This window comes from Rhinatrema bivittatum, chromosome 4, assembly GCF_901001135.1.
Source record: "Rhinatrema bivittatum chromosome 4, aRhiBiv1.1, whole genome shotgun sequence".
In the NCBI taxonomy this organism is placed as follows: Eukaryota; Metazoa; Chordata; class Amphibia; order Gymnophiona; family Rhinatrematidae; genus Rhinatrema; species Rhinatrema bivittatum.
This window is the reverse complement of record NC_042618.1, coordinates 211368370-211383611: the sequence shown is the minus strand read 5'-3', so window position 1 is coordinate 211383611 and position 15242 is coordinate 211368370. Positions and strand designations below refer to the sequence as shown.

Genomic DNA, 15242 nt, shown 5'->3' with positions numbered 1-15242 from the left:
GTGCGTGTGGACAAGTGAGGAACTAGCCTGCATGTGGACGAGGTTAGGAACCAGCACGTGCGTGTGTGTGGAGGAGGAGTGCAACCAGCATGTGTATGCGTGTATGTGTGAAGGAGAGGGAGTGGAACCAGCGTGTGTGTGCGCGCGCGTGTGGAGGAGAGGGAGTGGAACATTTGTGTGTGCGCACTCTCTTTGGGGAGGAGAGGGAGTGGTGTCTTTAGAAGCTTGATTTGTTCCATTTTCCTAATAGGAGGCATATTGGTGTTTCAGGGACTCCGAATGAGAGTCACCTTTCCATAGGGTTATAAATGCTTGCTGACAGATAGTGCTGTTTTGGTATGGGAGGTTTACTGCATTGTAATTTTGTTTACTCCTGGCTTTCTGAGAACCAAGCCCACACCCAATATGCATTACAATAGTCCTAATGCCATATGGGTTCCAAGTGTCTTTTTGGTTTTTATGCAGGGTTTCCTATTGAGATGGCATCAATGCATGTAAACATTCATTTATTTGAAGTGCATTTATTCCTCTTATAACAATAACTCGTGCGAAGTGAATTACAATAAAAATAAAATCTTAGTAAACAAAAATAAAGTACAATCAAAATATTTAAAACATACATTCATATCAAAATAATAAAATTAGCATCCTCATTGCTATAAACAGCACTATCATTCAAAGGCCTGTAAAAACTTGCTTTGTTTCCTGAAGATTCTAATGTCGTTAATTGCCCAAAGAGATATAAGCAGAAAATTCCATAATTTGGGCCCTGTCACTGAAAAGGATCTAGCTCATGTTACCTGCAATCATGCTGCCTTTGCTGTAGGAATTACTAATAAATGTTTATCAGCCGAGCGCAATGTAAGACCAGACATTTAAGACTTCAGGAGATCAGCCAAATAGGAGGGACCTTCCAATTTCAAAACGTTATATATCAAAAGTAGGGCCTTAAACTCAATACGATATTTAACAGGAAGCCTATGAAGTTTCTGTAATAGGAGGGAAACATACTCCCATTGTTGCCCCACTATCATGAGTCTGGCTGCCTTAAAAGAGATGGCAGGGAGTCTAACCAAAAGGGAATTACAGAAATCTACAGTAGACAGCACAAATGTTTGCACCATGGTCTGAAAATCATTTATATCCATAATTTACTTTAAATGCTTTAACCAAAGGTAAAAAAAAAAAAAATTTTTAAAACATAATGAATGTGTGCCTTAAATTAAATCTGCTATCAAAAACACCACCCAAATTACAAACAGTCTCCTTAAGTTATTTATTTTATCAATTTTTCTATACCATCGTTCAGACATGCCATCACAACGGTTTACATTTTTAAAAGAGATACATACTTTTTTAGAAATACATATTGAAATATAATACAATGGTAATGATATAGTATAAGGTAATGCATATATGAGGAGGAGGAGACAACTGTTGACAAGGCAACAGACAACTGTTGAACTGTTCCCATAATAGGACCAAACATATTGTGTTTAACCAACCAGTTAGGGTCACATGAGAAACAAAGTGCTTCTGTCTTCTGTATGTTCAAAATAAGATGATTTTCTCTCATCCAATCGTTTATCACTTGAACATTTCGGAAATATTAGCTAAAATTGCAGTAAGATCACCTTTCAATGGAAAGAGTAACTGCAAATCACCACCATACATTCTAAAATTAATACCATGCGTATCTAAAAGAGAATAACGGCCTTAGATAAACATTAAATAGTGCCACAGCAAGCACAAACCTTGAGGAACCCCACAGCAATACAAACCTTTTCTTGCATCTAAATATGAACAAAACCAAGCAAGAAAAGTCCCACCTATTCCGATTGATTTTAGCCTTGTCAACAAAGCAGAGTGGGAGACCATATTCAAATGCTGATGATTCGTCAAGGAAGAGTGCATTAACCTCTCCACCCTTGCCATTTCCAGAAGCAAATAAGAGGAGGCGATCCGGGCCCGTCCGGAATCACTGCCCATAACATGGGCGCGAGCGAGCCTTTGTCTAAATCCACACTGACATGGATGTAATATCTGATTTGATGATAAAAAAAATCAGAGAACTGAGAATAGATCCCATTTCTAGATTTGTGCCCAGGGTCATTATATTTGAAATTGGTCAATAACCTGAAAGGAGATATGATGGCAAATTCCCATTTTTGTAAACTGGGTGTAAAGCTGCCTGTTTTAAAACCAACAGCACATTCCCATCCATAAGAGATGAACTGACCAAGGTCATTATAATCCCTGAAACTCCTCTCTTAAAATATACAAAATCGAGAAAGGGCATGGGTCAAGGGAGCAGAAAGAATCTTTCACCTGACCCATTACCTCTTCAGTTTCTGTCACCTCCACTTCATCAAATGACTGCCATTTAACTAGGCACTCATTCACTATTCCTTGAAGATCTCCTCTATATACCTGTCTGCCTCCGCTATTCCAGATCTGCTACTCTGGCCTCCCCCAATCGCTAACATGCAATCTCTCACCAATTGAAAGATAATAAATGTGGCACAATACACTGGATAGCCCCATCTCACTGCTAGACTGCATCTTTATATTATGTGTTGTTAGCTATTTAAGATTGCTAAGGGAGTAGATTAATCTAATTTATGTTCAGTTGGGCTATTCTTTCAATCACAGTGCAGAAAAAATGTTTGAGTTTTGGACCAATTCTGGGCTATATACTCCAAGATACCTTTGTCTCCATGTATGTCCTCATAAGCATGACCTGCAGTGCCCACAGGCACCCTCGGGAGGGAGAGCAGGGAGATTGCACCCAAAGAGTCACTTAAACTTCCCTCCGTCATGCCTTTATAACTTCTTTAGACCTCATTTCCTCACTTTTTTGGATGCTTTTGGGCTACAACCCCTTTTTAATTTCCAGCAAGTAGTGCACATGACACTACACAGGGCACCCACTATTTATGCCCTTAAAGCTCAGGCAAAACTTGAGTAAAGAGCGAGCAAGTAATCCACGAGACGATGCTGCATGCGTATGTGGGGGAGAGGAAAAAAAAAAAAAAAAAAAGTAGTTAAAGTGCGCAGAAAGAGGGGTGGTAAATGAACCCTACTGGCACCTGGGGGGCGTGGCTCAGAGTCTCTCTATAACCGCAACCCCGTCGCTGCTTCCTTCGTCCAGTCAGAGCAGTAACGGACGGGCCCGAGAGCGTTCCCCAGCCTGACCGCGGATGAATAGCCGCGCACCGCCTCTCTCCCTGCCCCGCCATCTTCCTGTAAGCCGGAGTGGGTGGGCTTGCGAGCCTGCGACTGTCGCTTTTCACCGGCACGAGTCACGAGACTGAAGTTGGCCCGGAGCGCTCGCGGCCTTTCCTTGCATGCGGGCTGCTAGGGGTACTTCCGCGAGTGGGTGGAGTCAGGGTTTGACGCACGTGCTTCTTGTGCCTAACAGCGCCCAATGTAAGCAGCTGCAGGCGGGTGCCCGGTGCAGAATGGAACGGCGCTGTCTCCTAGTTTTATATAGAAAGATTTCGGTTGTGTTTGTGAAATATCCATAATAGTCTTCTTTTAGATGACGCTATCATGCCTTGGCCCTCTGAACCCTCGGTCAATATGTGTACATCAGTGTGGCCGCTGATTGATTTGCCACCAGTTCCGTGGCAGAGGGACAGACTGAGGCAAAGCCTACCATATTTCTTGCCACATGGTAGAGGTACACGTCTACACTGACGCAGCGTAAAAAGCCAGGCCTGGCAGTAAGAAAGGCATGTTAGCAACCTTAGGAAACAGGTGGGACCAGCTGTCATTTTGTAAGAAATTGTCCAAAATGCTGCTTAAGCTAGAACAGGCTGCAGGGGAAGTAGAAGCCTGGAGCTATATTAAATTGCACCTGCCCAGAATGGTAAAGAGACTGGCAAATGTTAGCTTTGCAAGGAGTAGGAAAATATGGAAACCTAAGAATGGATTATTTAAGTAGTGCAGTGTATAGTTCTTGCCTAGCACCCCCTTAGCTGAAAGTACATACATGATTGCTGCTTGGAACAGCTGGTGTTAGTATACATGCAAGGAGGAGCTACTTTAGAGTTATTTAGATACATTTTTAACGCACTTGGCCGAAAACGTTTATGTGGGGCAGAGTACATTGCATTCATAATACTACAGGAGCTAGTTTAACAAGGAACAGGCGTCAGCAGGTCTGATGCTGCGAGTATAACTTAGATGGAATCTGCGAGAAAGGGAGCTGAGGCAAGGGGGAGGTGAACAGTGTGACGTCGGGTTCTGTTCAGACCTATGAGCGTGGGCCACGACTGCTCCTTGGTTTGAATACGGGCCAGCAGAGGGCGCTTGGCGCCATTTGAGCCCAGTGAGCAGAGGGAGTCTGTAGTCTTGCTTGAGGTACTGTTTTAATGGTATTCTAATTTACTAACCGGATTAACTGCTTGCCTTGTTGCGACATCCCACTCCTGAAGAGACGGCACTCCCTGCAGAGCTCTATAAAAAAAAAAAAAAATATATGAATAACAAGCAAGCCAGCTTATACCGGCAGCATGCCCAAAAAAAAGGGCGCAAGGGAACAGCCCCTGCTTCCCAGCCGGGTCCTGACCCGGAGGTTACCCCCCCCCCCCCCTCCCCATCTTGACTTGCCTCGCCATCCGCCCCGAGAAGACGCTAGCTAGCTCCGGGGAAAGCGGGCCTGAAGTGCCTGCTTCTGGAGAGCCCGCCTCAGCACGAGAGCCCGCCCCCTCCCTGCCTCCCCACGACGAGCCGGCAGTTGCTCTGCTACATGAAGAGGCCTGGAGCCCTTCCCCCAGCTTGCACATGACTGAGCAACGTGATCCCACTGCTCAGGGAAGATCAGCCTTGCCTGCTCCTGTAGGGGAGGGGGGTGGAGGAAGCTGAGCGGAGCAGAATGACTGACCTGGAGAGAACCCCGGGTGACAGCAACTGAACAAGGAAGAGGCAAGGTGGCAGAAAGAGCAGCTCCTGCGGGAGAGGAGCTTCAGTGAGCTTGAACAGAGGTTTTGCTCATTCTGGAGGACGTGAAGCTGGCCGAGGGGGACAGAACGTCAGAGGCAAGTGTGGCAGGGCTCAGGCCCCCTCGTCAGCCAGGCAGAAAATTTCGGGAGGAGCCCAGTCAAAAAGACTTGCGGGCATGTGGTGAGTGCGGTCATAGGTATTCTGCCCTAAAAAAAAAACATTGTAGTGCGGCAGAGGGGAATAAGAGCAGGTTTTACTCCTGGAGGCAGCAGGAGTGTGCATCCATGCAGTAGAACAGGAGCAGAAGCATTGGGAGGGGAGAGGGTTGAGAGAGACTGGGGTGCGGGTGAGGGGAGACTGCCGGACACTGGCAGCCGTGCAGAGGACACGTTAAGTACCTTGGGTGGATTTCAGGGAGGGGCGGTGGGTAGTTACAAAGGTAACGCCAAGCAACAGGGTTTGAGACATGATGTGGACTGGGTTTTTTCTGGGCAAGATACTGGTGGCGGCTTTTCCACTGTTGCAGGTTCGGAGGGCGATGTACGATCCAAGCTCCTGAGGAGGGAAAGCTGGCAGTCCCGACAGGATAAAAGCCCGGGCAGAGAGGAGGCTGCATCGTCGTTCAGGCAAGATCCAGGCGATGGAGCACCCAGTTTCGGAGGTTTGCACGGAAGGACAGGTAAAAGCAGCGGGGCAGAGAAGGCCAATACAGTGGTGAGGAAAACGAAAGGGAAGAGGGTACATATAGTGATAGCTCGTCTGAGAGTTCGGACTCATCCGATTCTTCTTCTTCTTCAGATAGTGGGTCCTCGGGTAAGCATAGAAGAGCGGGTTGGGCCCGAGCCAGGATATGGGGCACCCAGCTCTGGCGTCATTGACAGAGTTATGGGAGGGAGTACCTAGAAGGTTGCGTAGGCGAATTCGCAAGAGAAGATATGTTAACATTTTCCGCTTAGTGGCTGGGCGCAGGGCTGATAATAGAGGGCACGGGAAAGGAAAAAAGAAAAAAAGGAGGGATTCAGCCGAGCCTAAGGTTGCCAAGAATATTCTAAATTGGATAAGAGGATTCCTTCGTTTAGCAAGTGTGGTATGTCACTATCAGCCAGGCCATTATGGGGCGCTACTGGCTTATTGCGACAGCATACTGGGGGCATATAAGGATTATGAGGGCTGGGCATGGCTCAATTATGATGAGATTTCAGGGAGAAAATGGCAGAAAACCGGTTCATGTCCTGGGGAACGCAAGATATAAACTTATGGCTTACTCAAATGACAAACAAATGCGCTGCTAAAACGGAGCAGGGTGTAAACCTAGGCTTTGGAGCGAGTGGTGTAGCAGGTCGGGGCAGGGGTGGCGAGTTGCCGAGCGTAGGGAACACGATAAGGGCTTCCCCTGGGGGGTTGGATGTTTGCTGGAGATATAACAGAACCTCTTGCTTGTTTCCTGAATGTAAATTTAGGCACGCGTGTTCTACTTGTGGTGGAGCCCATCCTGTTTCCCGGTGCCCCCAAGCAGGGCAAACAGGCACTGCGAAAGGAGCAGCGGCAGGGAAGAGACAGTCACAATAAAAAAAAAAAAAAGGGAATTTTAAAAGGGGGAGGGAAAGGGGTGAGGGTGGGCGTGCATACACAGATTCGCTTTCACGATGTTCCCAGCAGAATGCAAGTGGGGACTGATGGCTGCTGAGAGTTTCAGAGGGAAGTACGGGTCGTCATGGGAAGATGAAGAGAGCTAGCTGATTCACAACTCGGCTGCACCAGCAACATGGAAGGCTTACACTGCAGGATTAATGGCGGTGACAGGTTTCTTAACCAATATTGGGTGCCATAGCAGGAATGTGTCTGATAGGGAGCTGTGTCAATTCATAATAGCAGCAAAGCAGGCAGGATGCTCGATTGCAACGGTCCGTTCCCATTCAGCGGGTTTCGCTTTTTTCCAAAAGGTACAGGGGTGCCCGAATCCGATGAATAGTTTTAGGGTAAAAAAGGTACTTGGGGGTTGGCAACGAGGTCAGGGTCACAAAGAGGATAAACGGAGGCCTATTCGGTACGTGGACTTATGTATATTAGTGGAAGTTCTGCCGCAGATATCTTGGTCCGCGTTTGAAACCTCCATGTTCAGATTAGCCTTCTCCTGGGCCTTTTTCTGAGCCATGAGGATTAGCGAGTTAGTGGCTCAATCCAGGCGGGCCGTTAGGGAAGTGGGAATGCTCAAGTCAAATGTACAGATGGGAGGTTCCGAGGTTAGGCTATTCATTCCAAGATCTAAAACAGATCAGACAGGGAAGGGAGCGGTCGTCACATTGTTGTGTGATGCCCAGCGGTCAGTTTGCCCGGTCCGGCTGGCACACGGTTAGATGCGGTTGCGTCCGAATGTGGAAGGCCCCTATTTCATTCATGAGGCCCCTTTTTCCCCTTACACGATTTCAGTTTTCTAAGGTGCTAGGCTCAGCCATCCACAAAGCGGGTGGCGATCCACGTTATTACAGTTCGCATTCGTTTCGAATAGGGGCGGCCACTGCTGCAGAGGAAGCTGGTACGTCAGATACGGAGATCAAAGGTTTAGGGCGTTGGAAGTCGGAAGCTTTTAGGTCTTATGTCCGACCTAGCTTCTAGTCGAAAGCGGACTGCAGTGAGCGCACAAGGGGAAGGGATATGTGTACTTTTCCTAATTGTTAATTTTTCTTGCAGAGCGTATGGGGGTGAAGAGATTTGAAGGATGTGCCTGGATTGTGGGTCATTCCTACATTCATCGGGCGCAGAGACGAGCAATGAAGCGTCCGTATGGAGAACATTTGGACATTGACAGAGTTGGGTGGCGGGTGTCCTGGTTTAGTAAAAGGGGTATGGGTTGGGACGAGCTAGTGCCGTTTTTGTTTGAAAGGATTCAGATGTGGGGAGAGCCCAATTTAATCATTTTTCACTTGGGTGGCAATGATATTGGGTCCAAAATATGCAGAGAGTTATTAACTTGCATGAAAAAAGACCTATCACAGGTCATGATTCGCTGCCCTAGGGTACTGCTAGGGTGGTCCGATATCATTGTTAGGTTACGTAATAAGGACGAGACGATTTGGCGGGTGGGAGTCAAAAAATTAAATAGACAATTAGGCAAATGGATGGGTTGGGAAGGGGGGTTTTGGATCAGGCATCAGTGGTCTTGGGGGAATGAGGCAGGTCTATTTTCTGGGGATGGAGAACACTTATCAGAGGTAGGCATGGACCTATTCAATAATTCATTACAGGAAGGGCTGGAGAAGGAAATTAGGAAGTGGTATCTGGGCCGCAGTGGGGGGACGACAAACTGATGTCTCACAGTTTGTTGTGGCGGTAAACCCGAGCCCAAAAAAGCTGTATGTTATGGGGCAGTTCATATGAGGGTAATGGAGGGGGAGAAAAGGCCTCGTGTAGCATGGGGGAGCCGCTGCACGGGGGCACCGGAGAACTATGGGGCCACAGTTTCCGGTTATCCTACTCTCGCGGGTTACAGGTGGAGTAGGGAAGGGGGGGTGGGGGAGGGAAGAAGTCACTTCACCACTAGGGACAAGGTGGTGATGAGGCGAAAGGGGGATGTTAAATGGGGGTGCTGGTTTGGAGGGGTTGTTGGATAGTTATTAAGTTGTGAGGGCTCGGGTTAAGGTTATACATTAAACTGCGGCCAAGTTGAATACCACTTATGTGTGTGTTTGCATTTATTGGGGAATGGGGTGACAGGTTCCAGCAGTATTCCATCCCTATGTTATAAGAGAAAGCCTGTTAGCACCAGTGGTCACAAGCAGTGCTGGCTTTCTATTTTAAATTTATACCTCAACTTTTCAATGAAAAAAAGGAATGGGCAAAGAGAGGACAAGTCTACCCTCGATACAGAAAGTGTTACCAACTCCAACTTAAAGACAAGCACTAGGGCTACTCTGAAAAAGCATCCAACTTGGGTAAAAAGTAGCTAAAACTTAAGTATGAAGACTAAACATGGAAGTGCAGGATTTAAAAATAAACAGTGATACCCTTTAAAATCTGCCAGTTTCCCAGCTCTGCCTTGGCCCCTCCTTAACCATGTGCAAGGTGATGCACATGGTGATGCATAACAATGCATCACCATGTGCATCACCTTGCACATGGTGATGCATTATTTTTTGTTAAAACTGGTTTACTATTCTTATGCATCACCTTATGCATCACCTTATGCATAAGGTGATGCATAAGAATAGTAAACCAGTTTTAACAAAAAATAAATTTAGATAATCTACTGCCACACTTGCTACTGTACTCTCTCAAATTAAACAAATTAGCAATCACTTGATACCTTGCCAACGGCAAGCGGAAGAGAGCTCAAGCAGAGGTGGCAGGCAAGCTGGGAATAAGGCTCAGGCTGGGTCAGGCCCTACATCATCAATAAGTTCTCTGAAACCCAGGGTCAGTGAGAAAGTACTTTGGAGGATATGGCTCAGGTCCTAGCAGCACATAAAAAAAAAAAAAAAAAAGAGATATATAAGAACATAAGAAAATGCCATACTGGGTCAGACCAAGGGTCCATCAAGCCCAGCATCCTGTTTCCAACAGTGGTCAATCCAGGCCATAAGAACCTGGCAAGTACCCAAAAACTAAGTCTATTCCATGTAACCATTGCTAATGGCAGTGGCTATTCTCTAAGTGAACTTAATAGCAGGTGATGGACTTCTCCTCCAAGAACTTATCCAATCCTTTTTTAAACACAGCTATACTAACTGCACGAACCACATCCTCTGGCAACAAATTCCAGAGTTTAATTGTGCGTTGAGTAAAAAAGAACTTTCTCCGATTAGTTTTTTGTTTTTTTTTCAACATAATTTATTGAGTGAGCAAGCATTTAACAAAAACCAGCAAACAAAAAAAAATACCATACAAGCTCAGCACACATTTTTCATTTAACGAGCCCCCACCCATGCCCCTAGAATCTCTGATCAATTCGTTGTTCACTGTTTGCCTCTGTGGAAGGCCCCTGGGCAGTCACCTATATGTCTACATTACACGGAGTCCCCTTCAGGCAGGTCACGAACCATTTACATGTGCGTAATCCGCTACATTGTCCCCAAAGGCGCCAAGCTCCGAACATTGGGGGATAAAGATCTGTAGTAACAACCCCAGATTTCCTCAAATACCCTTTTCTTCCGGGGAGGAAACCTTTTGTACATTGAGCCATATTCCAGTTGAAACATATCTGTCATCAAAGTGGTCCACATTTCTAAGGTCGGGGAATCGGCCTCCAGCCATTTGGTCAGAATACACTTTTTGGCCATGAGACAAGCCTTAGCTAACAATCCCACATTGTCAACATTTATGCTCTCGTCCCCCACATCATTATTAAGGATGCAAAAAGAGCTCGACCATTGGATATCAATAGCAAGTAACGTGGACAGAAGTTGCCGAATAGAGGACCAAAAGGCTTGTATCGAGGGACAATCCCAAAAACAGTGAATCATCGATGCAAAAGTACAGGCGCACTTAAGACAGGACGCAGAGGCAACAATGCCCATACGAAACGCCCTGGCTGGAGAGTAGACAGTCCGGTGAAAGATCCGTTGTTGCATTTCACGCAGTCCCACATTTTGGGTGATGAGAGGTATGGACACATAAGAGTTTTTAAGCATTCGCTCCACTATCTCCTCCTGGCAGTCCCGTGTCCACCGAGGACACAACTTTTGATATATACCATAATACTGAATCATGTGCGCATATGAATATAAACAAGATAAAGAGCCTTTACGGGATTGCAAACACGTAATTAAAGCAGTGTAATGTAGACTTAATATCTTCCCCGCATTCCCCCGGAGCAATTCAGACACCAATGCACTCATTGACCCATATAGCAGAAAGTGTCGTGGTTGAAAATCAAATAAGGTTTGACATTTATCAAAGGAGTAGCATTCCTCCGTTGCAGGATCAAGGAGATCCCCCAGGCGCCAGTTGGGCCCCAGCCGAAAGGTATGTGTCAAGGGAAATAGAGACCTGGTGGCTAGGGAATGCTCCCTCAGCGGATATTGGGGGGATACAAATGGAGAGAGACCCAGCATTTGTCTGAGGGTGCGCCAGGCTTTGCGAACAGTAGTAACCAAAATAAAGCGCATTGGCAATTTTAAATAGGCCTCTACCGGAATATGCAGAATAAGGCTGGGGTCCACTGGAGCGCAAATCGCCCCTATCAACTCTGGATCAGAATACTCTGCGGTTCCGAAGAACCAATCCCCCAGAAAACGCCAATTGGCTGCTAAGGAATAAAAATAAAAATTGGGGAGACCATACCCTCCTTCAGATTTTGGCCCCATCAAGGTAGCCATCGAGATGCGTGCCCTCTTGGCCTGCCATAAAAATCTGCCAATTTCTTTATATAAAGGCCTTCTATCCTTAAGAAGTAGTAAAAAGGGCAACATCAGCAATTTGTATAATAACTGGGGTGCAATCACCATTTTAATGACAGCTATACGGCCCTGGAGTGATAAAGGGAGAGAATTCCAACTCCTTAATTTGGATATCATTTTCTGAATCGTGGGAGGGATATTTAAACTGTACCACCGTTGGGGGTTTGGATGAATATGTATTCCCAGATACTTAATCGTGGAGGAAGCCCATTTAACCGGAAAATGGTCCCAGGAAGCCTGCAAAGAACCCAACAAATCCAGCGCTTCAGTTTTGTCCAGATTCAATTTAAAGCCGGACAACTCTTGGTAAAGATGGAAAATGGCCAGTGCAGCTGGAAGGGCTACTTTCGCTTTAGATAATAAAAGCAAAATATCATCCGCAAAAAGTAGCGTAAGGTAGGAATGGTGGCCTACCGGCATACCAGTAACTCCGGGTGTCGCTTTGAGTTTACATACCAAGGGTTCTACCGTTAAAATAAAGAGAAGTGGGGAAAGAGGGCACCCCTGACGGGTCCCCCTCTGTAAGCCAAACTCCCCCGAGAGCTCCCCATTCACTAGAATTCGAGCCGTAGGATTGGAGTATAAGAGAGTAATATACTCATAAATCCTACCCACCAAGCCCACCTTAAGCAGCACGCGACGCAGAAAAGGCTACGCCACCCTGTCAAACGCCTTCTCTGCGTCGCATGTAACCAGGAGGGGATCTTCCGCCCTGCCCTTAGCGCATAGCTCCAAAGCCACCAACACTTTATGGAGATTCACCGTGGAACGCCTCCCCATCACAAACCCCACCTGGTCCGGGGAAATGAGAAATGGCATTAAAAATTTTAAGCGGTTGGCTAATATTTTAGCATAAATTTTTATATCTAAATTAAGTAATGAAATCGGCCTATACGATGAGGGAGCCAATGGGTCCCGCCCAGCCTTCGGGAGAACAACAATGGTGGCAGCCCTCATGGTGGGAGGCATTTCCCGCTGATCCACCATTTTCTCATAGACTAATTGCAAAATGGGAGCAACCTCCTCTTTCAACCCCTTATAAAACGTAGAATTCATACCATCGGGCCCCGGTGCTTTCTGACCGGGGAGCAGTTGGATCGCCTCCAAAACCTCATCCACTGCAATAGGACGTTGTAAGCGTTGGAGTTGCTCGTCAGTGATATGTGGCATATTTAGGGCCCCTAGAAACTGGTCAATATCCCCTTCCTGTACCGGGTCCGCAGAATATAATTTCCTATAATATTCAGAAAAGATATCCGCAATATCCCTAGAAGTAGTTTTAATCTCTCCCTGGGGGGTACGTAAGTTGGATATATATTTAGAAGCTTCCTGCGCCTTCAGCAGCCTCGCCAATAGCTTACCCGCCTTATTGCCATAGCGATAAAAATTAAATTGTCTATGGCGCAACCCATGTGCCGCTCTTGTATGGAGCAAGTCATTGAGTGCAATCTGCGTCTCCCGAAATTGAGAGGGCAATTTAGTATCTGGGGTAGAATGTACTTTACTTTGCAGCACTCTTAAACGTTTTTCCAATAGAAGGATATCCCTATCCATCTGTTTCTTTTTATAGCTAACATAACTAATAATATCCCCCCTTAACACCGATTTGGCCGTCTCCCACAGGAGAATCGGTTGATCCATATGTTGGGAGTTAAATTCTAAAAATGAATTCCATTTTTGCTTTAAGAAGGGAGGAAAACCGGGATCATTCGCTAGCGATGCCGGTAACCGCCACTGAGATTTAGCGCTAGGGCCCCCCAAAGAAAAAACCCCAGAGACCGGACAATGATCTGAGATTACTAGAGTCTCAATCGAGGACTTAGTAAATTTAGAAAAAAGGGATTCAGAGACAAGCAGGTAGTCAATCCGGGATTTCGTGGGGTGAGCTTTAGCAATGTGGGTGAAATCCCTCTCCCCAGGGTGGAGCACCCGCCACAAATCAATAAGAGATAGATGCTTGCACAGAAATCTGGGTCCTTTCCGCTCACTCGCCTGCTGTCCTCCCCGGGCGGGAAATCTATCCATAGCTGGATCCATCACATAGTTAAAATCCCCGCCCAGAACTATAGGACAATCCCCCATTCTGCTAAGGTGTCCCAACAAAGTAGTGTAAAAAACATGCTCATACACATTGGGGGCATAGATAGAGGCCAACAATATTTTGGAACCCATGAGATATCCCTTTACAAGCACATAGCGACCCTGGGGATCCACCACAGTCTCCAGCAATTGGAAAGGAGTGGCTTGATGAACCAAAATAGCCACCCCCCTACTCTTAGAGGTACCACTAGCAAAATACAGTTGGGAAACCCATTTTTTTTTTCAGTTTTAAAATTTCCTTAGAGAGCATATGGGTCTCTTGAAGGAAAACAACTTTAGCCTGAAGTTTAGTAAGCCGAGTAAAAACTTTTTCCCGTTTCACCGGGGTGCCCATGCCCGCCACGTTCCACGTCACCATATTTAAAGCCATTGGGTTGTTCCCAGCTGAATAATGCCCACATATTGTACCCTATGCTTGGTAGCTGACTTCCCAAGGAGTGACCCCCTATGAACCATCTCAAAACTAACACTCAAATGGCCCCTAGAAAACACAGGTATCCCGATCCCAAGCCCCCCACAGAGAACAAAGCCAATCACCCCAAAACACCAGAGATTCTCAAAAGATAGTTTCCCCTCCGTCCCAGTCCCCTCTCCACCCCATAGAAAACAACCCCCCACCACCACAGCGGGACCATGCTGCCCCCGTGGCGTCCCCTATCCCCCAAACTTTATTTCTAAGACCTCTAAGAGGAGGTCGAGAGCACATAGGTGGAGCAGATGTGCTCGGGTGCCCCCCCACACCCCACAGAACATATGCCTATATCAAACTGATACCAAAACGGTCCCAGTAAACCACATAAAACACTGTGGCCAGGAGCTAGCAAAGAACAGCAAATATATGTCACGATGAGCAAGCAAACAAAGTTAGTAGAAACTGTGTAAACTTCGGATACAGAAAAGAGTGATTACATATCACAGGGAACAAACCAGAAAAAAAATAGCCGAAACTGTTCACAGAGCGAGTGCAGACTTTGGCTCGGAACAAAACAGAAAACAAAAAATTCTCAGCTGAAGCCTCTGCACTTCACACAGCCCAAAAAAAATGTACAGCTAGAGTCAAGCTAGCAACTCCCCAAAGTTTCACGGTGGCTGAGAAAACTCAGAGGCCGGGAGATCTCGCACATACGCCCGCGCTTCTGCTGCTGAATCAAAAGATTTCATTTGGCCCTGGTACGTGATCCTCAGCCTCGCTGGAAAAAGAGTAAGGCGAATCGAATCCGTTTGTTCGCCAGCTCCGAGCAGACGTCCTGAAAAACTTTTCGGAGCGAAGTCACTCGCGGGGAAAAATCTTGAAAAAGAAGGATGCGGCTAGATTCATAAAAAAATTCGCGGTTTTTCCGATAGTGTTGCAAAACCAAGGTACGGTGCGCAAAGTGCAAAAAACGGGCAATGATTACCCGGGGTCGTCTTGCCAGATCTTCCTCGTTTCTCCGACCCACGCGGTGTGCTCGCTCGAACAGGCCTCCCGAAGGAGATGCAAGGGAGGGCACCACGCTGAGAAACCACGCCTCGAGGACCCGTGGCAGGTCATTATCAGAAAGAGTCTCCGGGAAACCAACAAAACGGAGGTTGTTCCTCCGTGATCTATTCTCAAGATCGTCGATTTTGTCTTCATTGGCCTGCGATTTTTTTATGAGTTCCTCGACCCGCTTCTCAAGAGCGCCCACGTCGTCTTCCACTAGGCCCACCCGGCCCTCGAGGTGCTCCGTACGCACATCATATTCATTCAAGGTGGCACGAACATCAGCTATCTGTTCGGACAGCTGGTGCAAACGAACATCCAACGCCTGAACCACTGCT

General features: G+C 46.7%; 1 protein-coding gene across 1 annotated transcript in view; it reads right to left on the bottom strand.

Annotated features, from left to right (window-relative positions):
- APEH (acylaminoacyl-peptide hydrolase) overlaps positions 1-4761 on the bottom strand; it is a 169492-nt gene extending 164731 nt beyond the window's left edge. Inside the window, exons 1-2 of the mRNA XM_029599657.1 lie at positions 4615-4761; positions 4398-4461 (exon numbers count right to left, since the gene is read on the bottom strand). Of these exons, the coding sequence (XP_029455517.1) occupies positions 4398-4461; positions 4615-4622 (72 nt within the window). The 5' untranslated portion in view covers positions 4623-4761. The remainder of the gene's footprint in view (positions 1-4397; positions 4462-4614) is intronic.
- Positions 4762-15242: the final 10481 nt, after the last annotated feature.